Here is a 21,640-nt window from a genome sequence, read left to right as displayed (position 1 = left end):
CTCGCTTCGGAGCCCCCCCAAGACACCCCCTCCCGACCCCCCCCTCCCTCCGGAACCCCCAGCACCCCCCCTCTCGCCCCAAGCCCCCGCGTCCTGAGCCCCCCAACGCACCCTCCCTCCCTCCCCGGACCCCCAGAAACCCTCTTTCCCCCTCCTCCGGACCCCCCAACACCCCCCCCTTCCTCCCGCCCCGGACCCCCGTGGACCCCCCAACACCCCCTCCTGCCCCCCCGGACCCTCCAACACCCCCAGACCCCTCCCGGACCCCCCAACACATTCCCCCCCCACTCCGGACCGCCCAACACCCCTCCCGCCCGTCACCCCCCGGGTGGTCCGGGTGGTCCCTGTCCCCGCCCGCTCCCGGGGTCCCCAGGGGTTGTTGGTGTCCCCCCCCCGCGGCGTCGGGGCTGCCCAACCCCCCCCTCCGGGATTGGGGGGCGGGGGCGTGTCCTGGGGGGGAGAGCGAGGGGGGGCCACCACCCGGGGGGCTCAGCCCCCCCCATCCCCGGGGCTCAGCCCCGGCCCCTCCCCCATCCCGGGGTCTCAGCCCCGGCCCCTCGGCGGTGCCGCCCCCTCCCCTCCCTCCCCTCCCCCCCGTACCTGCCGTTCCCGCCGCCGTCCGGACCGGGGGGAGTGGGGGGCAGTGGGGGAGGGGCGGGGGGGTGTCCCCGTGCCGGGGTGGGGGAGGGGCGAGGGTGGGGGCGGGGGGGCCCGCGCGCGCCCACCGGAGGAAACGGGGTCGCGGCGGTTTCGAGGCCCCCCGAGAGAGGGGGAGGGGGCGGGGCCCGGGGGTGTTGGGGGAGGGGCGGCCTCGTCCGGAGCGTTTCGTTATTTTGGGTATTTCGGGATTTTCGTTATTTTCGTGATTTTTTGTGACGGACGCTCCGGGGGGGGGGGGGGGGCCTTGAAACGGTCCACGGGCGCAGATTGGCTGAGCGGGGCGGGGGCGGGGCCCGGGGGCGGGGATTGGCTGGACCCGGAAAGGGGGCGGGGCCAACGCGTGTTTACCTCGCGAAGTGCCCGGGCGGGGGGCGGGGCCAGTGTGAAGAGGCGGAGCCTTCCGGGACACGCCCATAGACGGGTGGGTGGGGCCTTTACGGGGCCCGACCCCAGCACTGAAGGGGCGGGGCTCCCGGGACACACCCTCCGGTGGGAAAAGGGGGCGGGGTCTTGGCAGTGGCCCCGCCCACTCTCAATCTCCCAGCCCAGAGGCCCCCGGGCCCTGGAATTTGAGCCCCTTTTCTGCCTTAAATGCCGTGGAATTATTAATTTTGTTTAATAAGACAGAGAATTCCCACTTTTCCCTGTTTATTTACTATTTTTTTGTTAAGAAATGATTCGTTATATATTATATTATTAATATACAATTATATCTAAACTACATCATTATATTATATTTTATATAATTAATATAAGCACATATATACAATATATACTATTCGTCCTGTTTCAACCCTGAATTCAACCTGTTTCCTGCCAATTCCTCAGTTTCACCCCGAATTCCTTCTTTTTCATCCCAGTTCCACCTGTTTCACCCCAAATTCCACCTACTTCGCCCTCAAACTCCTCCCGTTTCAAACAAATTCCTTTTGTTTTCCCCCAAATTCCTATTTGTCTCCAATAGATTCCACCTATTTCACCCCAGTTCTCTCCTATTTCCGCCAAATTTCTCCTGTTTCCCCCCAAATTTCTACAAAGGAAACTCTTTTGTTTGTTTTAAGGAAAATCCAGGGGCGAAAAGAGGAATTTGGGATTTTTCTTTTTAAGGAAAATCTGGGGGAAGGAGGATCCCAAATCCCACGGGAGGGAGTGTGGCTGCCGGGGCCGGGGCGCTCTGGGGGTGCCCGAGGGGATCCCATCGGGATCCCAAATCCACCGGGATCCCAGATCCATCAGGATCCGTTGGGAGCCGCTTTTCCACTGGAATCGCGTCAGAGCCGGATCTTCCCGGAGCTGCTTCCCGGAGGCTGGATCCTCAATTCTGTTTCCCGGGCTCTGAATGTGCAGGTCCCAACGGTATCATCCCCCCGGATCCCCCGGGATTCGCAGCCACATCCTGGGGGTTTGGTTATTCCTCAGTTGCAGAGCGGAATTCGTCCCGGGGGCAGCCCAGCTGCAATTCCAGGGACAAAGGAGGAAAGCGGGAATTTTCCGGCCGGCGCGGGGAGCGGGGCCACCGGACTGGGAGCGGACTGGGAGCGTCCTGTTGGCAAACTGGGAGCAGAGCGGGACTGGACTGGGAAGCGTCTGGTATCGCCCTCCGGGGGCGGGGCGATGGGGCCGGGGGGCAGCAGCCCCTTCCCGTGGCTCTCCCAGACCACCCCCAACCCCCCCATCCCCCTTTCCCTGTTCCCCCCGGGGGTTCCCGAGGGGAGAACAGCGGGAATGGGGCGAGCACGGACCCCCGGACCCCCCCGCAGGGACACGGGGACGTCCCCAGTGTCACCCCCCCTAAGTCCGCGACACCCCCCCCCCCCCCCCCCCAGTGGGACGGCTTTGGGTCTCCGCCAAAAATCCAACTTCCCGGCGAATCCCGGCCGGATCCGGCACCACCTTGGACCTGCCTGCAGGTGCCACTGGTGCGACGTGGGCACGGGAAACTGGGATTTGATGGAATGCCTCTGGAAAACAGACTGGGAGTATAATTTTTATTTCTAAAACGGAGTGAAACTTGAAAAGGAAACAATTCTCTGTCCAACTGGAAATTCCAACCAACTGCTTCGTCACGTTCTCTGAGAATTGCTGCCCTTGAAACCTTCTGAGGGTTCATTTGGGGCTCCAGGAGCACCCAAAAATCTTGGGAATGCTGGAAACAGCTTAGTCCCCTGTGTCAGCCCCGGTCCAAGGCCAGAGCCTGGCGGTAAAACCTGGCTTTTAATGAGAATTCCAGAAACAGCCTGGAATATCCCCAATTAGGGAAAACTCCCAAGGCTCGTCTCACCAACCCCCTGGAGAGAGAGGGATGGAAATCTGGGAAATATCAACGGACCTTTCCCGGATCAGCTGTTTTGGGGGGGGAAAAATGGGGGAAACCCCCCTGGACTAGAGGGCTGGGCCGGGTCTCCCCAAGACCCGCCGGGCTCCGCAGCTCCTCCCGATCCCGATCCCACCGTTCTCCCGGGAATCCTGGCTCCACTCCTGCCGCGTCCCGGGGCTGTGCCGCGCTGGGGGACGGGGGTCCCGCGGCCCGGGGGGGCCCTGGGGGTCTGTCCTGCTGCGCTGGGTGACAGAGGAGGCCCGGGGGGAGCCCGATCGGATCCCGGTGCCGGGATCACCTGGTGACGGAGGTGTCGGAGTCCACGTGTCCCAGGAGGAAGAGCTCGGGCGGGCGGCGAAGCCCAGGTGGCCCTGGGGGGGGAAGGCGACAGTTAGAGCCGAGGGCAGGTAATGAGCCCACACTGAGCCCGGTTTAATGAAGCCCAATCAAGCCTATTTAACGACGACTAAACTGAGTCTGGTTTAACAAAGACGAAGTTGAGACGGGTTTAATGAAGCTCAAGTTGAGAAGGGTTTAACAAAGCCTGAATTAAGCCTGGTTCAACAAAGGCGAAGTTGAGCCTGATCTAATGAGACTGAGCTGCACAGAGTTTAATGAAGCAAAGCTGATCTGAAGCCTCAGCTGAGCCCACTTTAGCAAAGCCCGGGTGGGCACCGAGGTGGCAGTGCTGGCCTGGCTCCAGCATTACCGTTAATAGTGCTGTGACCCAGCGCCGACGGGACCACTGTAACTGGGAACAGATCCCGTGTTAATTGGGGCGGGTCCCGGTGTTAATTAGGAATGGATCCCGGTGTTAATTGGGGCGGTCCCGGTGTTAATTGAGGGCGGGTCCCGGTGTTAATTAGGAACGGATCCCGGTGTTAATTGGGGCGGGTCCCGGCCCGGCCCCACCCACAGCTCCGAGTCGATCCCTCCCGCAGCCTCAATTAACTCCTGCCCCAGCTTAATTAAATTGGAGGGTGGATGAGCCTTAATTAGCACTGACAGCATAGGCGGGTTAATTACAGGAGGACGCTCCGAACCCTCGGGATGAGCCCGGATGATCTTGGTGTTAAACGGCGCCGAGCCCGGGCGGGCTGGGCTGGAGTTGAGGCTACGGGTCGGGGGGGGGGGGGGGGGTAAGAAAGCAGGGAAAAAAATTGGAATTCCGTGGTTTTTTTCGGCGCAGGGGTGGGTCCGGCCGGAGCAGGGCAGGATGGACGGGCCGTTGTCCTGGATCCCACTGAAGGAATTCCAGCGGGAAGGCACCGCAGAGTGACGGACCCTCCACTCTCCCGGTGATGACATGGTCACAGTGTGACCCCGGGAGCGAATCCCGCGGGATGGGGACGGGGATCTGCCCCCCCGGGAGCTCGTCCTACTGACAGAGCTCCGTGAGCACCGGGGGCTCCACCACAGCCAGGAACGGCTGGCAATCGGAGCAGACCCCAAAAACGACCCAGGAAGCCAAGTTGGAAAGTCTCCGTGTTTTAATGGCGAAGGGAGTTCACACAACCGGGGAAAATCTCCAAATTAGCGCAGCGAGGAGCGGAGCCCACGGACAGGGACCCGATCCAGAGGCTCTGCCATGGAGCTCCTGCCACGCAGTCAGTGTTTCAGTGTTTTCAGCCACGAGAGCTGATCCCTCCCAAACCAACATTCCTGATCCAGGAGAGCCAGGGGTTGTGTACAGCGGGATTCTGGAGCCCAACCCGTCCCCTCCCACCCCTGAATTCCCAGGAATCGTGGCTGTTGGGTTGTGGGAATGGGTGTAAAACCTACAAGTGTTATACCACAGGGTTAAATCCTGCTGGAATTCTGGGATAGTGACCTGAAAACTGAGAATCCATCATGTCCTAATCCTTGCTCTGGGTCGGGGGAGCCACAAGGCTCAGCTGGTTTGGGAAAGGGTGGGAAAAGCGGATACAATCCTGTCCCTAATTAGAGTGTTTTCCTGCTGGGCTCTGGGTGTTGTCACCCGTGTCCCCTGGAATGTGTCCTGGACACCATGGAATAACCCCAGATCTTGGGCAGTGATGGATAAAACCCTATGGACACTCAAAGCAGGAAGGGGCTGCCCCGACCTACCCCGATCCTGGGAGTGAGCCAGGTTTACTCATGGAAAGGAAGAAATCCCAGTGACCACTGGATCCCAAAATGGCATCAGGGCAGCATTCCCAAGGGTTGGGGATTTTGTTTCAGAGAGAATTCCCTGCCTGGGACAGGGGGCATAGGGAAAGGCTGATGGAATTACAAGGAAGCCTCATTACAGCGAGGGTTGGAGCCCCTGGCACTGGCCAGCCCTGCTCCAAGGATCCCAAATAATCCAGGGCCAGGTTGGGTGGGAGCTGTGACACCCACTTGGGAGGGGAGCCCTTCACCCCCACCCCTGCTCCATCCTGCAGATGCATAAAGCATTTTGAGATCTAAATCCATGGAGCTACGCCTCTGCCATGCCTCCAGGTGGACAGAGAAGGAGTTCCCCTAATTAACCCTAATTTCCATGATCCAGAGATTCAAACCCACCCCACCAGGCAGGATGAGACTCCAAACCCCTGCTAGAGGTGGAGATCTGAGAGATGCCCCGTTTCCCTCCATCCCAATCTGTTCTGTTGCACTTGGGTCGCATTCCCAGCAAAGCTTCTCCCAAAAAACCCAAAACTCATTAAACACCAGCAGAAAGTGAGATGGGAGAATTTAAATCTGGGAAAAGCGGGAGCAGCAAGGAAACCCCTGGAAAAGACTCTGGAGCTTCCACAGCCTGATTTGAGCCATAATCCAGGGATTTTTGAGAACTCCAAGAGTGTTTCCACAGGTTACAGGGAATAAAGTCATAAAATCATAAATAACCACAAACTCGTTTCCTTTGCTGACCCCAAAATCCCATGTCGGGCCAGTAAAAACCAGTAGTGACAATATCAATGCTGAGGTTTCCCGTCCTCGTGGGATTTCCCTGGGAATGGGAAGTGTTTTCCACTGAAAAAGGACCAAATTTGGTCAGGCCAGGGTGGCAGAGGTAGATCTGGCTGTAGTGTCACCCCAGTCTCCAAATGCCACCCAAAAGGGGGATTTGGGGTTTTTGTAGCTTATTTGTCTGGATTATCCAGGACAGAGCTCCTGGGAGTCAGTGTTTGTGCTACTCGGGGTCAAACACCCCGGGATGAGGAATTTGGGGGGATTTAAAGGACAATGAGGACAGGAGGGGTCAGGCTGCTCCCATGTGCCCCTCACCCGGGGGGAATTTGGGGGCTCAGCAAAGGAACAGCAGCAGGATTCCGGCAGTGCCGGGCGATCCAGGTCCTCCCGCGCGTCCTCCCCCGGGAACGCGGCTCCGGCGGCTCTGGCAGGGTCCGGGACCCCCCATTATTTGGGGGTCCGGGGGGGGCGGCGGCTCCAGGTGCAGGGTCCGGGTGACGCTTACCGTGTTCCCGCAGGCCAGGAAGGAGGCGCCCAGGGCGATGAGGCACAGCCACGTCTGCGGGGACATGAGGGGACAGTCAGGGAAGGGACAGAGCAGTGGGAGGGGCAGAGGGTCAGGGAGTCGTGGAACCATGGGATGGGTCGGGGTGGAAAAGCCTCTGGGATCGTTTGGGTCCAGCACTGGCACCAGCACTGCCAAGGCCAACACTGACCATGTCCCCAGGTGCCACATCCACACAGCTGGTAAATCTCCCCAGGGACAGGCACCTCTCCCTGCCGTGGGCAGCTGTGCCAGGGCTGGACACCCCTTTCCAGGAAGGGATTTCCCCCAGTATCCAGCCTAAACCTCCCCTGAGCCCGTTCCTCTCCTCCTGTCACCTGGGAGCAGAGTAGAGTCCAACCCCCCCCTCGGCTGCCCCTCCTGTCAGGAAGGTGTTGGGGAGGGAGAAGCCTCCTTTTCTCCAGGCTGAGCCCCCCCAGCTCCCTCAGTTCTCCAGCCCCTTCCCAGCTCCATTCCCAGCCCTGGACACGCTCCACCCCTCAATGTTCTGCACTGGGGACCCCAAACCTCAGCTGGGGTGGGGGTAAAGCTCCACTAATAACCTCACTGGATCAGAGATTGGCCACTCAAGGAGTTGTGGCCAATGGCTCCATGCCCAGGGGATGAGTGGGGTCCCTCAGGGTCTAAACTGGGACCAGTATCCGGGAACAGCCTCACTGGGGACACAAACGGGGGTCACGTGCAGGTAACACGGAGCTGAGGGGGCAGGTGACAGCCCGGGGGGGCTCATCCACAGCAGGGGAGGGGGTTCTGCCCCTCTGCCCCCTCAAGTGAGACCCCACCTGCAGAGCTGTCCCTGGCTCTGAGGCACCAACACAAGGAGGACGTGGAGCTGTTGGAGCAAGTCCAGAGGAGGATTTCGGGAAGGAATTCCTCCCTGTGAGGGTGGGGGAGGCACTGGCATCGATTTCCCAGAGGATCTCTGGAAGTGTTCAAGGCCAGGCTGGACGGGGCTGGGAGGTGGAAGGTGTCCCTGTGCACAGCAGGGGGTGGGATGAAATAACCTTTAAGGTCCCTCCCAGCCCACCCCACCCCGTGGCTCCATGGTCACTCCACGATTTTCCACCTCTGTGACACACAGGCAGGGACAGAGGAGCCTTGTGCTGCTCCAAAGTCTTCTCCCAGCTGGGAGGGGTCCCAGGTGGAGCCCAACTCACCAGGTAGGCCACGAAGGACAGGTAGACGACACTGAGCACGGCAGCCCCGATGTACAGGCCCAGGTTGTGGAGGTCCTTCACGTAGGCCACCACAAAGTACATGTTGATGCAGCAGATGAGGAGGATCAGGAGGCCCCCAGCCACCTTCCAGAACCTGGGGGCAAGGAGAGACACAGCGGGGTGAGCACAGTGGGGGGGATGGCCCAGGCCAGGAGGTGCTCCAGGTGAGGAGGTGCCCAGGTGAGGAGGTGCCCAGGCGAGGAGGTGCCCAGGCGAGGAGGTGCCCAGGCGAGGGCAGGTGTGACCAGGGGGTTCCCGTGGTACTCACGGCCGTTGGCGAAGTCGTGCATCACGGTGGGCAGGCTGGTGAAGGTGAGCACTGGGATCAGTGCAAAGGGGAGCTGGAACAGGCAGGAAAACAGGGAAGAATGAAGAGTGGGAAGTGGCCTGATTATCATGGAGTCCTGGAGCAGTTTGGGTGGGAAGGGACCTTAATGCTCATCCCCAACCCCTGCCATGGGTAGGGAGGGACACCTTCCACTGACCAGGTTGTTCCAAGCCCCATCTGAGCTGGTCTCAAGCACCTGGGGCTGGGAGGGGCCTGATCCCACCTGGCTGGGAACACCTGGGGCTGGGAGGGGCCTGATCCCACCTAGCTGGGAACACCTGGGGCTGGGAGGGGTCTGATCCTACCTGGCTGCCCCTGCTCACCTGGAGGCTCATGAGGACATTGAGGAAGTCGTTCATGCCTGTCAGGTGCTCGACGTCCTGGAAGATGGCGACGAAGAGGGTGGGGGTGACGGCAATGGAACGCGTGAGCAGCACCCGGGCAAAGCGGGACCAGCGCAGGTTCAGGAACCCCTGGGGGGGCACAGGGTGGGTGAGGGGTGAGAAAGGGCTGAGGAGCGAGGAGAGTGGAGCACAGGAGCAGCACGGGGCCAGGAACCCCTGGGGGGGCACAGGGGTGAGGGGATGAGATGGCAACGAGTGAGGAGTATGGGGCGAGGAGTAAGTGGAGTAATGAGTAAGGAGTACAGAATGCAGAGTAAGGAGTATGGAGAACGTTGTGAAGAGTAAAGAGTAAGCAGTAAGGAGTACAGAGTGAGGAGTAAGGAGTACTGAATACAGAGTAAGGAGTACAGAGGAGATGAGTTCCGAATACGAAGCAAGGAGTACAGAGTAAGGAGCACAGAACCCAGAGCAAGGAGGCCAAGGTAAGGAGGGAGCAGGGGGGTGAGGAGCCAGGGGACGGTACCTCCATGACGAACTGGCCCGAGTAGGTGCCCGTCATGGTGGAGCTCTGCCCGGCCGCCAGGATCCCGATGGCCCAGATGTAGAGAGCGGCAGGGCCGAAGTAACACCCCAAAACAACGCCCTGGAACAGGATGGGGGGTAGCTCTGTCATCTGAGTGAGGGGTGGGCTCAAGGACCCCCAGGATCTCTTCCCCCCGACTCTGTTTTCAGGGATCCCTTTGCTGGTCCCAGTCCCCAACGCTCCCAGTCTACCCAGAAGCAGCGGCTGCCACCAGACAGGGCCACCAGCTGCCCCAGATGTGGCTGTGCCAACCCAGGGACACCAGATGGGGTCATGAGGCTGTCCCCCCACCAGGAACACCAGACAGGATCACCAGCTGTCCCAGATGTGGCTGTCTCTCCCTGGGGACACTGGACAAGGTCACCAGGCTGTCCCAGATGTGTCCTGTGACCCCAGACAAGGCCACCAGGATGTCCCCAAGCCACTCCCCCAGGGACACTCACCCCCTTGTATATGTCCACCTCTAGTGTCTCGTTGTTGTTGGGGAAGAGCGAGGAGTGGGGGCTGCTGGAGTTGACACAGACCTGGTTCTGCAAGGGCACAGAAGGGCAGAAATCAGGGAATGGGCTGGGGTGGAAAAGCTTTTGGGATCATTGGGTCCAGTGGTGACCCCAGCACTGCCAAGGCCACCACTGACCTGGCCCCCAAGTGCCACATCCACACAGTTGTTAAATCCCCTCAGGGATGGGGACTCCACCCCTGCCCTGAGCAGCCTGTTCCATGAAGGAATTTTCCCTAAAATCCAACCTAAACACCCCCCAGCAGCCTTTTCCTCTCAGCCTGTCACCTGGGAGCAGAGTCCAACCCCCACCTGGCTGCCCCTCTTGTCAGGGAGTTGCAGAGCCAGAAGGTCCCCCCTGAGCCTCCTTTTCTCCAGGCTGAGCCCCCCCCAGCTCCCTCAGACGATCCTGCTGCTCCAGCCCCTTCCCCAGCTCCGTTCCTGGCTCTGGACACGCTCCAGCCCCTTGAGGTATTGACCCCAGGACTCAGGGCTGGGCCTCAGCAGTGCCCAGCACAGAGGAAGGGGCACTGCCTTGGTCCCTCAGTCCCAGTCAGTCCCAGTCCCCCTCACCACGTCCGCGTTGGTCTTGTTGAAAAAGGCCTCAGCGAAGACGGCGACCACGAAGATGTTGATGATGAAGGACACGAAGAGCGCGATGCACGACTCGATGAAGAAATACTTGTTGGCCTCTCGCACCTGCCGCTTGTTCGAGCGATCCACCTGCCTGGACTGGGGGGGACAGGGGCAGGGGCAGGATGGGGGGTGGGAATTCACCGGTTATCCTTGGAATTATGGCTGATTGAAGTGATGGTGGGACACAGAACGTGCCCTCAGGTCCCACACCCCACAACGGCCACAAGCTCCTCTGAGGGGGTTTTCTGTGTCCCCCTCCCACGGTGGGACCCTCAGGACCCTCCCCACCCCCAGGTGCTCACCTTGACCAGGGCAGAGTGCAGGTACATGTTGTGGGGCATGATGACAGCGCCCACGATGCCCACGGCCTGCTCCAGCTGGGGTGTCCCACAGTCCTTGCAGTAGGGGATAAACAGCCCCTGCAGCACCTTCTCCTGGTTGGGCTTCACCGTGATGTACTAGGGACAGGAAAACGGGGGATTTGGGGCTGTGACACGTTGGCTGCTCCACAGCTGATATGTGGCTGTTTTGGTACAAAATGAAACCACGAGCCGACTCAAATCTGCCCAAAACATGGCTTTTAAGTGTCCACCACCATGTTTGGTGCTGATTTGGGATTGTAGGATTGAATCATGGACTTGTTAGGGTTGAAAGAGCCTCTGGGATCGTTGGGTCCAGCACTGGCACCAGCACTGCCAAGGCCAACACTGATCATGTCCCCAGGTGCCACATCCACACAGCTGGTAAATCTCCCCAGGGACAGGCACCTCTCCCTGCCCTGGGCAGCTGTGCCAAGGCTGGACACTCCTTTCCAGGAAGGAATTTCCCCCAGTATCCAGCCTAAACCTCCCCTGAGCCCGTTTCCTCTTGTCCTGTTACCTGGGAGCAGAGCAGAGCCTGACCCCCCCCCCGGCTGCCCCTCCTGTCAGGAAGGTGTTGGGGAGGGAGAAGGTTCCCCCTGAGCCTCCTTTTCTCCAGGCTGAGACCCGCCCCGGTCTCTCAGTTCTCCAGCCCCTTCCCAGCTCCATTCCCAGCCCTGGACACGCTCCAGCCCCTCAGTGTCTCCTGGAGGCAGGGGGTACCTCGTATCCAAAGGTCAGTGCCATGATGGTGATCAGGAACCCGAAAAACGCCTCCAGCTTCCGCAGGCCTGCGAGGAGGGAAAGGCCCCTTGTCAGCAACCCAAGAAACCCTCAATCTCAGATTTAATTCCCGGAATTCTGAAGGATAAATTACCATATTTGTCGAGGAAGAGGAAGACGAAGGTGTCAGCGATGGTGATGAGCACCCCCCCCCAGAGCGGGATCCTGCGGGCGAGAGTAGGGTCAGTGCACACCCAGAGTCCCAAATGCCCTTTATTTAGGGCTTTTTTGGGATGGATCTGCGTGTCCAGGGATTCTTCCCAGCCTGAGCAGGCGTTGGGATGTGCAGGGCTGTGTCCTGCTCCGCAGGAGGTGACCCTCTGAATCCTGAGGGAAACCCCAGGTCTGCCTGTTCCAGTTCCATTTCCTGCCTTCCCAGCTCAAAGGATGCCTTCCCAGGAATCCTCTATGGGATGTGGAGTTTGGCAGGAAGCTGCACCCCAATTGTGTACCAGTCAGAGCTAAAACCAACCCCAGACCCTGTGGGTCCCACAGTCAAAATCCAGCACCGGAGGCTGAGTCAGCGATGAGACCTCAGCTGGTGGGGGTGACTCACGTCCTCAGGGCTGAGCTGGGGGGATTTATGGGGTGATAGAGTTTTTGGTTCCCCTTTCTCCTCATTTCCTGCACAACCCCAACTCACTTGCCCACAGAGAGCAGGTTGATGGCGATGGCCGAGCCGATGACCTCCTGCATGTCCGAGCCGATGATGGCGAGTTCCACCATCAGCCACAGGATGATCCGAGGGAACTGGGGGCAAAGAAACACCCAATGCCATGAAAAACAGGGGAAAATGTCTCCTCCCATGGGGCTGTGGTGACCTCGTGTGCAGGAATGGGATCCTCTCCCTGCCCTGGTTGTTGGTGACCATCACTAAAGCTGTCCTGGAGCTGAAATCCCAGCTCCCGTGGCAATCCCGGGGAGGATCCGGGTCACTTGTGTCACCCCATTCCTGCCCTCGATACGTCCCATTGTGAGAGTGAGATGTGGTATTTCCCTGTATGGACATGCTGGGAAGGAGCACTGGGATATGTTCCAGGTGGGAGCAGTGACAAGGTGTCAGGGTTGGATGAGGAACACCCAAGGGCACAGAGACCAGACACCCCCAGTGTCCCCACAGCCCTTCCCAGTGCACAGGGCTGGGACATTCCCAGTGTCCCCACGGCCCTTCCCAGTGCACAGGGCTGGGACATCTCCAGTGTCCCTACAGCCCCTGCCCGGGCCAGCCGTGCTCATCATCATCAGTCTTTCCTTACACAAGCCTGAGGAATTCCCAAGCAGAGGATGGAACAGCCAGGGAGTGGTTTTGACCTAAAGGGCCGTTTCTCTTCCCCTAATTCCTTGGGATTATTTCAGTATTCCTGCCCCAGGAGGCAGCTGAAATCCCGGATTTTATTCCCGACTGGCAAATGCCAACATCCCTCCCCTCCCTCCTTGTGCTCCCCAAGCTGGGAGAGCACTGAGGGACCCCAAAACACTCTCCACCTGCCCCATTAACAGCCCAGGCCCTCACCAAGCCCTCATGGCACCACCAAGGACATGGGGGAGGTTCACCCACCTTTTGATCCCCCCATCTCCTCCAGCCCCCCAGTACTGTCCCAGCACCCCTTGGCATCCTCCAGGGCCCTGTGGGGGTGTCACCCACTGTCTGAGCCCCCCATGCCCCACACCCCCCCCCCCCTGTCCCAGCCCCCCTTGGCACCCCTGAGGGCCCCGTGGGGGTGTCACCTACCATCTGAGCCCCCCATGCCCCCCCCCCCCCCAGGACTGTCCCCAGCCCCCCTTGGCACCCCCAGGACCCCATGGGGGTGTCACCCACCTTGTGGTACTGGCGGTTGCAGACCTCAGCCAGGTGCAGCCCCGTGACCACCCCCAGCCGCGCCGCCAGGCGCTGCAGCAGCAGCCCGATGACCGTGGCCAGCAGCAGCACCCACAGGAGCTGCAGGACAGGGGGACAGGGGGGACACACGGATATGAAGACACAAATGGGTGAGGAGACACAGAGAGCCACCCACAAGGCCCCAGGCCTGCCCCAAACCCACAGTTCTGCGTTGAAAATCCAATTATTGACATTTTTGAGGCAATTACACACCAGGAGCTGCGTGGGACGGGATGGATCCAAAGAGACACAAAGGTAGGATCCAGGACTCTCCTGCCCCCCCTCCTCCCCAGGGTGTTCCCACCACCACCAGCCCCACATTGCAGATGGGATGTGGGTCTCCCCTGACCTTGAAGCCGGCGACGGCCCCGGACTGCAGGTCGGACTCGATGTTCCCGGGGTCCAGGTAAGCGATGCTCATCAGGAACCCGGGGCCCGTGAACGCCCACAGCTTGCGGAAGCTGAAGCAGGAATGCTGTGGGAAAAGAGGGACATGGGCAGGGCTTGGGGCAGCGCCCTCACTGATACTGCAGACAGCAGCTGGAGGGTCGGCCTGAGCCTTAACCCCATCCTAAACTGATCAGCCTGAGCCTTAACCCCATCCTAAACTGATCAGCCTTAGCCTTAACCCTGTCCTAAATTCCTGCCTGATCCTAAATCCTGTCAGCCTGATACTTAATCTCATCCTAAACTGATCATCCTGAGCCTTAACCCCATCCCAAACTCCTGCCTGATCATTAATCCTGTCAGCCTGATGCTTAACCCCATCCTAAAATCCTGCCTATTCCTTAATCCCATCCCAAACTCTGCTTTAGGATGTCTGGTCCCAATCTGAGGAGTTTAGGCTGAGACTAAAGGCCAAGGCCATGCTCAAGGAATCTCAGAGGGGAGTGGGATCCTCTCTCCCCAGCAGCCAAAACTGGGGGCTCCAGCCAAGGGTAAGAGGCACCCACGGCCCTGGGATGGGACAAGGGACAAGGGGACAGGGCTGTCACAAGGCCAGCCAAGGCTCCTGCTCCCTGATAAGAGAACACAGGGCCCAGGTCCCTCCCTGGGGTATGACAAGGTCTTTCCCTGCTCCAAGCAGGAGCCAAATCCCAAGGGATGAATCATTAACATGGCCCTCGCCCCTCTCTAGACCACAGGGGACACCTCCCCCACTTCCCTCCCAAATCTCCATCTTCCAGTCACCCTTCCCAATCCAGGAGACCCCTCAGCCTTTCTCTCCCAAATCTCCATGCCCAGGTCCCCCTTCCTAGTCCAGGAGAACTCCATCCCCTCCTCTTCCAAATCCCCATCTCCAGACCACCCTTCCCAGTCCAGGCTGGAAAGAGAAGTGGTGCCCATGGGAATGACTCAGGTGCCTGAGGCAGATTTTTCCATGGGGTTTTTCTCCCTCACCGTCTCATCCTCGGGGATTGGGATCTTGCTGTCGAAGTAGGTGGTGAAGGGCTCCTCCTCGGTGTCCTCGGGGGGCTGCAGGGGGCTCCTGCTGCTGGAGATGGTGCTGACCACCCCCCCGAGTCCCCCGGGCTCCCCAGAGACATCCTCTGCAGGGAGAGAGGGAACGGGAATAGTGAGAATCCCTGGAAAGGCAAGAAATTCTGGCAGGGGCTGGCAAGCCCCACAGGCAGAGTAGAAGGAGCCAGTCAATGCTAATTAGGTGATAAAGAGATAATTAAATCAAAATATCCCACACTGCTGCACCCCCCAGAGCCTGCTGCCGTCCTGGAATCTCCTCTCCCACCCAGTCCCAGGCTGGAGCCAGGGATTTATTTATTCCAACTAATTTTAAAAGCCCCATCCCAGGACACAATGTGGAGTGAGGGCAGTGCCAGTGCCCCTGCAATGATTAACCAGGCTGGATGACCCAGATTCCATGGAAATCTGGGGCTGCTCCTGCACCACTATCCCAGACTCTCCCAGCTGGATCCCAGGGACACACGTCTGGAAGTGAGGGACAGCTGGGAGACACCACACAACTCCCCCCACAGGGAGAGCCAGCACTGAGAGAATTCCAGGAGTTTCAAAAGGTAAGGAGTGAGGAGAATGTCCAGCAATGGACACACACATTCCCACATTCCAATGCCAGCCCCCCGCCACCTCCAGCCGAAGTCCCGATCCCGATCCCGTACTCACTCCCAGTCCTGTTCTCACTCCCAGTCCCGCTCTCTCTCCCACTCTCCCCACGGGACATTTCCCTCCGGGAGCAGCGTCCCAGCGCTCTGGGCTTGGACAGGGCAGCTCTTGGCCCAGCTCTCCTATTGCATCACCACCGAGCTCCTCCTTTTCCCGGGGCCTCCCAGAAACCTGCCAGGGCCACATTTACATAAGGGATTTGGAGCTGCCCAGGTGTGCAGAGATCCCTGCCCAGGACATTCCTGCCAAGACGTTCCTGCACAGGCTGGGCTGGTTCGGCTGGTTCAGCCAGGCTGAGACCCCAGGGTGCCGTGAACCTCCTGCTGGGATCACCCCAGCACCCGGGGCTCATCCTGGCACCCATCCCGGCACCCCGGGGCTTATCTGGCACCCAGGACTTATCTCAGCACCCTGAGGCTCATCCTGGCACCCCGGAACTCATCCCAGAGCCCAGAGTTCATCCTGGCACCCCAGGACTCATCCTGGCACCCCAGGACTCATCCTGGCCCCCCGGGACTCATCCTGGCACCCCGGGATTCATCCCAGAGCCCAGAGCTCATCCTGGCACCCCGGGACTCATCCTGGTATCCCAGGACTCATCCCAGCACCCCAGGGCTCATCCCAGCAGCTCCAGATGAGCCTGGAATGAAGGAAAGGAAGGAAGATAGGAGGGCAGCCCCCGCCCCGTGCCCGGTCCAGCCTCACCATAGGATGCCTTCCGCTCCATATCCGAGCTCCCCATGGTGGAGCCTTTCCCGTGCTCTGGGGACTGGTTTATTCTGGACACATTGGCTGCGAAGGACAAGGGAAAAAATCCTGTCAGGAAGGAGAATCAGAGCTGGCAGGAGAGTGGGGACAGCCAACAGCTCTGGCAGGGACAGATCCACTTCCCAGGCTCTTTTCCAGTTCTGAGAAACCTGGCAGGGATGGACTCACTTCCTGGGCCCTTTTCCAGCTCTGAGGGTCCTGGCAGGGATGGGAGGGGTAATTTGGGCTGGGACCTGCTGGGAAAGTCCCCCATCCTCCCCCCAAAAAGGACCGACGTGGCAGGAGTGTCCACAGGCAGCTGGAGCTGGTTGTGAAACTCCAGTCCAGGAAACAAGGGTGGAATTTCCTCACTGTGGAAACCACATCCCATCCCCCCCTTCCTGGTGCTTATGGCACCCCTGGCACCCACAGCACCCTCCAAACCCTCCCAGAACCCCACCACCACCCCTCAAACCCTCCCACCATTCCCCCAGCTCTCCCAGGCATTGGGAATTGGGTTAAGGGCAAGTTTAACTCCTTCATCATGATCTGGGTTTAAATCCAACCCACGCAGGACTGAGCCAGAATCTGGGCTGGGGCTGGGACTGGGACTGGAGCAGGAGGGAACCAGAAACTGGGATGGGACTGGGAATGGAGCAAGAGGGAATCAGAAACTGGGATGGGACTGGGAATGGAGCAAGAGGGAATCAGAAACTAGGATGGGGATGCAGCAGGAGGGAGCTGGGGATGAGCTGGCACCCTCCAGGCTCTGGAGGTTCAACCCCCTCAAGCCCCCAAGGACGAGCCAAAGTCCCTCAGTCTGGTCTGTAAAGCACTTAATCCCTCCTCAAATCCCACTGGATTTGAATGGGAGATTGCCATAAAACAAAGGAATACTGGTTCAGTGAGGATGTAAAAGAAAATCATCAGCCAGGGATTCAGTTTAAGCGATTTGAACCAATTTTAGGGTTTTAAAGATGAGTTCCCAGTTTCACAACCAGCCCAGAGGTGGGTTGTGACTGAGCCAGGTGCTGAAATCACCTGAGAGGGGCTAAAACACCTGAGAGGGACTGAAATCCCCCCAAAGATGCCAAAGTCACCTGAGAGGTGGGGAGACACTGCTGGAGCCACAATTGTTGGGTTTCCACCCAGACCACCCCAGGTTTGGAGCGATGACTCCAGGGGAACGTGGGCACTGACCCCTCTGGACCCCCGAAATCCCCACTCCCACCGAGGCACAGGGGGGAGTTGTGTTATTCCCCCACTTTAACCTGGAGTGTTTGCACAAGCACATGGAGTCACGGAATATTGGAATGTTCCCAAAAAGATCACCGAGGCCAACTCCTGGCCCTGCATGGGACACCCCAAAAATCCCCTTGGACACCCCCTGCCCCTTCCGGGCTCCAATCACCCCAAACTGCCACACGTCGTGGGGAGAAAGGGGAGGAAACACCTCCAGGAGCTGGATTTGATCCTTGTAGGTCCCTTCCAATTGGGATATTCCATAACCTCCTGCCACCTCCCAGCCACAGCCCCGGACTTGCCCCAGCAGTTCCCCCCTGAACTAGGACCACCTCCCAGCTCTGACCCCACCACTTCCCTTCTTTGTTAAGCCCCAAACCCCACAGCTTCCACTAAAACAACCCCCTAAAGTTCAGCAATAAGCCACCTTTTCCCAAATTGCGATCCAGGAGGAGCAGCCTTACCCTGGCAGTGAGTCCCACCGGAGCCTCACTCCATGAGGGGCGAGGAGGACAATCCTGAGGGAACGTTCGTTACGGACCCACCTCAGTATCTGCCCCCACACCAGCCCAGCCCGGGCAAGGGTGGGAGGGGGCCCCTTATCTGCTCCAGCAGCTGCTGGGCTGGGAGATGGATCCACCCCTGGCACAGGGAACATGTCCCACAGGTGCCCACAGAGCCTTCTGTGGGAGGGTGACACCAGGGACCCCACCTGGCTGCCCCTCCTGTCAGGCAGGTGTGGAGAGGGAGAAGGTCCCCCCTGAGCCTCTTCTTCTCCAGGCTGAGCCCCCTCCAGTCTCCCCACTCCTGGTGCTCCAGCCCCTTCCCCAGCTCTGTTCCCAGCTCCAGCCCCTCAATGTCCTGCACTGGGGACCCAAAACTGATTCCAGGATTTGGTGTTTGGCCTCAGCAGTGCCCAGCACAGGGGGATGGGCACTGCCCTGGTCCCAGTGGCCGTGCTGTGGCTGACACGAGCCAGGTGCCCGTGGCCTCCCTACTCACCTGGGCACACTCGTGTCCTTTCCCACGGGACACAGGCATGGGCTCACCAGGCTCTGCCTCCTGGTGGTCAAACCCCCACTGTGACCCCACTGCTGTTACACCCAACAGTCCCAGGCATTCCCAGGGGAATATTCCCTGGAATACCACAAGCCCTGAGCAAAACATCACGAGGTCACTCCGCAAACCCGCCGACACCGTGCTGCTGTGCAGGCCTTCTCCACCCACAGAGCAAACAACAAACCAGGAACAACGGGGCCCTTGTTCCACTCCCCCCTTCAAACCCACTGTCCAACGGGTCCTTCCAACAGCCACGGGCTCATCCTGCTTCTGCTCCTACCCTCAGGGCACAGGAGCAGCCTGGCCCCATGCTGGGAGCAGTTCCTGCCATTGAGGTCGTGCCTTTGATGTCGGGCTTTGAGCCAGGCTGGTCCCTGCAGGGCAGGCAGGATCCTCACGGATCTTTCTGGAGCACTTTTGGGGCCAACATCTCATTTTGCTCCACACACAGACACCCTGTGGGCTGGTGGTGACACCGGGAGCCCTTCACCTGCTCACCCTGACCCCTTAGTCCAGCCCTTCCAGGTGATGCCCCACTGGGAGCCCCAGGCACGACACCCCAAACTGGCACAGACAGCCCATCGTCCCAGCAAAGGTAACTGGTGAACTGGGTGGTGACTGGTGCTGGGGGAATGGGTGGACTGGATGATCTCAGAGAGCTTTTCCAGCCTTGATTCCCCAATTCCACCCCCTTGATCACCTTCCAGGTGTCCCCTGGCACTGGCTCCACCAGGGCTGAGACCCGGAAAACCTTTTCCTTTGCACGGACCTGGGGGGGGTCCCCCTGGGGAGCAGCACAGGGTCCATCCCTGTGGGATTCCTCCCCCCTCCCTCTGCCCCACTCCTGCCCACGACCTGAGAGGACAAAGCCAGCAGCGACCTCTGCTCCTGTTGCACGAGGACAGGTCACCTGCCCACATCTGAACAGGTCAGACCAGCTTGTTCCCTGCCCATCCCTCACCCCGTCCCACATTCCAAAGCCAGGATATGCCTGGGTGCAGGAGGGCACGGGGGGCTGAGCCCAGCCCTGCTCACCTGCTCACACAAGTGTCCTCTCCAGGAAATTTGGAGCATGACCTGGTTCTTTCTACAGAAACACACGGAAACAACTCCCTGGCAGGGAGGAGCAGCTTCCTCCCAGCCTGCTCAGGAGCAGCTCTCTTCCCAGCCTGCCCCAGCTCCTGGATTTGAGAGCTGAGCGTGGGACAGGCGGCTGACTCACACCTGAGACAGCAAGAACTTTCACCACCTGTAATAAACCACCCGCGTCCAACCCACAACAACACGGGGCCGTTATTCCACCACCGGCTGCACCGTCCCGCTCTCCCACACCTCAAGAGCTCGTCCGAGGGCTCCCCTGCCCGTGGCCGAGCCTCCTCCCAGCGCGGGGGGGGCCGGAACCCCTTCCGAGCGCACCTTCACCCACAGCCACGCGCGGACCTCGGCCGGGAGCGCAGAGCCCTGCCCGGACAGAGCGACATTCCCTGAACTGCTCCGGCAGCGGGGAGAGCACAGCCCTGCCCGGACACAGCGACATTCCCTGGAGTGCCCCGGGAGAGGGGGGAGCAGAGCCCTGCCCGGACACAGTGACATTCCCTGGAGTGCCCCGGGAGCCTCCGGCATGGGCCGGACTCACCGTCCGCACCGGGACGCGCCGGGAGGCTCCGGAGCTGGGACCGGGGACACCGGATGGGGGATCTGCAGGGACAAGGACACGTGTCCGGGAACCTCAGCCCGGGCAGGACGAGCTCCATGGGGCTGCTGAGCCCGAGGGGGCTCCATGGCTGCGATCCCGGGGATCTCAGAGATCCCAGGGTTCCATGGCGGGGATCCCGGGGCTCTGTGACTGTGATCCCAGAGGTCCCAGGGCTCCATGGGTAATCCCAGGGTTCCATGGCTGTGACCCCGGGGATTCGAGAGATTCCAGGGTTTCATGGCTGTGCTCCCAGGGCTCCACGGCTGCTCCCGGGGCTTCTTGGCTGTGCTCCCATCGCACCCCAGCCCCGCTATAGGGTCGCTGCACCCTCAGCACCTCGGAAGAGTGAGGGAAGAGCCTGGGGGGCCCCGGAGCCCCCCAGACCCCAAGGAGGAGCCCAGAGGGCGAGACTCGGTGCCGTCGCCCCCGCAGTGCCCGCCTGCAGGGACCCCCGGGACACCCCAAGGTCACCGGGGGTTCCCCAGCCACGCGATGGTGGGGGCAGCGCCCGGGGGGCCGCGAGAGGCCTTGAGTGCTGGGGTGTGTGTGGGGGGGGCGCAACGGCTCCATGGCCCCCCTTGTAAACCCACGCCGGGGTCCCGCAGCACATCCAGCAGAACCCCCCGGGCAGGATTCCCCTCCCCAGAACACCCGGGGACGCGCCCCCGAGGCAGGATCCCCCCGCTCCAAGGGGAACCTCCCCCTGGAGGGGAGTGGGACCACCCTCGAGGGGTCCCCCCCGTTCCCCTCATGGCTCACCGGCCCCGGCCGCCCCCGGCCCCGCCGCCGCCTCATCCCCGGCCCGGCCGGAGCCGCGTCCCGGCGCGCGGAGCCGCGTCACGGGGCGGGACCGGGGGAGGGACCGGGGATGGCGCGGGGAACAACGGGGGCGTGATCGGGAGGTACCGGGGGAGCACCGGGGGGCATTGGGGATGGTACTGGGGGCGGCACCTGGGCTGGGCCCCCGTGCGGGGGGGGGTCGCCTTGGAGGTGCAGTCCCAGTACAGGGGTCGGGGCACCCCCGTGGTCCTGGGGTCGGAGGCAGAGCCCCAGCTCTGGGTTGAACCCAGTGGGGGGGTTGAGCCCCAGTGAAGCCCCAGGAGGGTCCCAGGACCCCAGTGTAGTCCCCAGTATGGGGGTCGGGGCACCCCCGTGGTCCTGGGGTCGGGGGCAGAACCCCAGCTCTGGGTTGAACCCAGTGGGGGAGGGTTGAGCCCCAGTGAGGCCCCAGGAGAGTCCCAGGACCCCGTGGTGGTGATGAGGGGGCACACCAGCTGCAGCATCCCCCTGCTCCCACTCCGAGCTTTTCCCAACAGCCGCTCATTCCACCCCAAATCGTGGATCCCTTTGGAGCCCAAGAGCCCCCCTGGAACTCCCCTTGCCCCCCCAGCAGTGCTTTTGGTACCAAAATCCCTCTGTTTTTCTCTCCCAGTTCCCAGACTTTTGGCGCCCTCCGGTGCTGGTTCCCCCCCTGACTGCTCCCATCTCTCCCAGATGGGATTACTTCCTTCTTTCCCAGAAAACCCCGTGCTTTGGGGGAGAACGGCCTGACTGGGCTTTTCTTTCATTTGCTGCTTGTTTTTCCAGAGGGAAACTCTGCTCCCTCCAGAGTTCTTCCTCTTCTGTGCATTCTCTTGGAAACTTGGAATAATTTGTTTTCAACCACTCCCT

General features: G+C 60.5%; 1 protein-coding gene and 1 long non-coding RNA gene across 2 annotated transcripts; one reads left to right on the top strand and one right to left on the bottom strand.

Moving 5' to 3' along the window:
* Positions 1-2,634: 2,634 nt before the first annotated feature.
* Positions 2,635-16,017, bottom strand: SLC11A2 (solute carrier family 11 member 2). The gene is made up of 17 exons (XM_032713475.1): positions 15,931-16,017; positions 15,226-15,396; positions 14,488-14,636; positions 13,436-13,561; positions 13,027-13,146; positions 11,851-11,957; positions 11,302-11,372; positions 11,148-11,215; positions 10,368-10,523; positions 10,003-10,161; positions 9,374-9,460; positions 8,871-8,990; positions 8,327-8,476; positions 7,940-8,016; positions 7,616-7,769; positions 6,399-6,452; positions 2,635-3,348 (listed from the first exon to the last, which is right to left on the bottom strand). Exons 2-17 carry the CDS (start codon positions 15,281-15,283, stop codon positions 3,043-3,045), a joined length of 1,962 nt encoding a protein of 653 aa, XP_032569366.1. The 5' UTR covers positions 15,284-15,396; positions 15,931-16,017; the 3' UTR covers positions 2,635-3,042.
* A 2,723-nt stretch (positions 16,018-18,740) lies between these two features.
* On the top strand, positions 18,741-19,553 carry LOC116799981. The gene is made up of 3 exons (XR_004361151.1): positions 18,741-18,868; positions 18,981-19,201; positions 19,367-19,553. It is a non-coding gene; the product is annotated as an uncharacterized LOC116799981 (long non-coding RNA).
* Positions 19,554-21,640: the final 2,087 nt, after the last annotated feature.

Source organism: Chiroxiphia lanceolata, chromosome 30 (assembly GCF_009829145.1).
Source record: "Chiroxiphia lanceolata isolate bChiLan1 chromosome 30, bChiLan1.pri, whole genome shotgun sequence".
NCBI classification, from domain to species: Eukaryota; Metazoa; Chordata; class Aves; order Passeriformes; family Pipridae; genus Chiroxiphia; species Chiroxiphia lanceolata.
This window is presented reverse-complemented; position numbering and strand designations above follow the sequence as displayed.

Excerpts from the sequence above, each read along its gene's own strand:
- SLC11A2 (XM_032713475.1), bottom strand. The coding sequence starts at position 15,283 with ATGTCCCGTGGGGAGAGTGGGAGAGAGAGCGGGACTGGGAGTGAGAAC. Across the intron at positions 11,216-11,301 it reads CCTCTTCCTCGACAAATATG|GCCTGCGGAAGCTGGAGGCG; the intron begins GTAATTTATCCT and ends CCCTCCTCGCAG. Across the intron at positions 8,017-8,326 it reads ATGTCCTCATGAGCCTCCAG|CTCCCCTTTGCACTGATCCC; the intron begins GTGAGCAGGGGC and ends TGCCTGTTCCAG.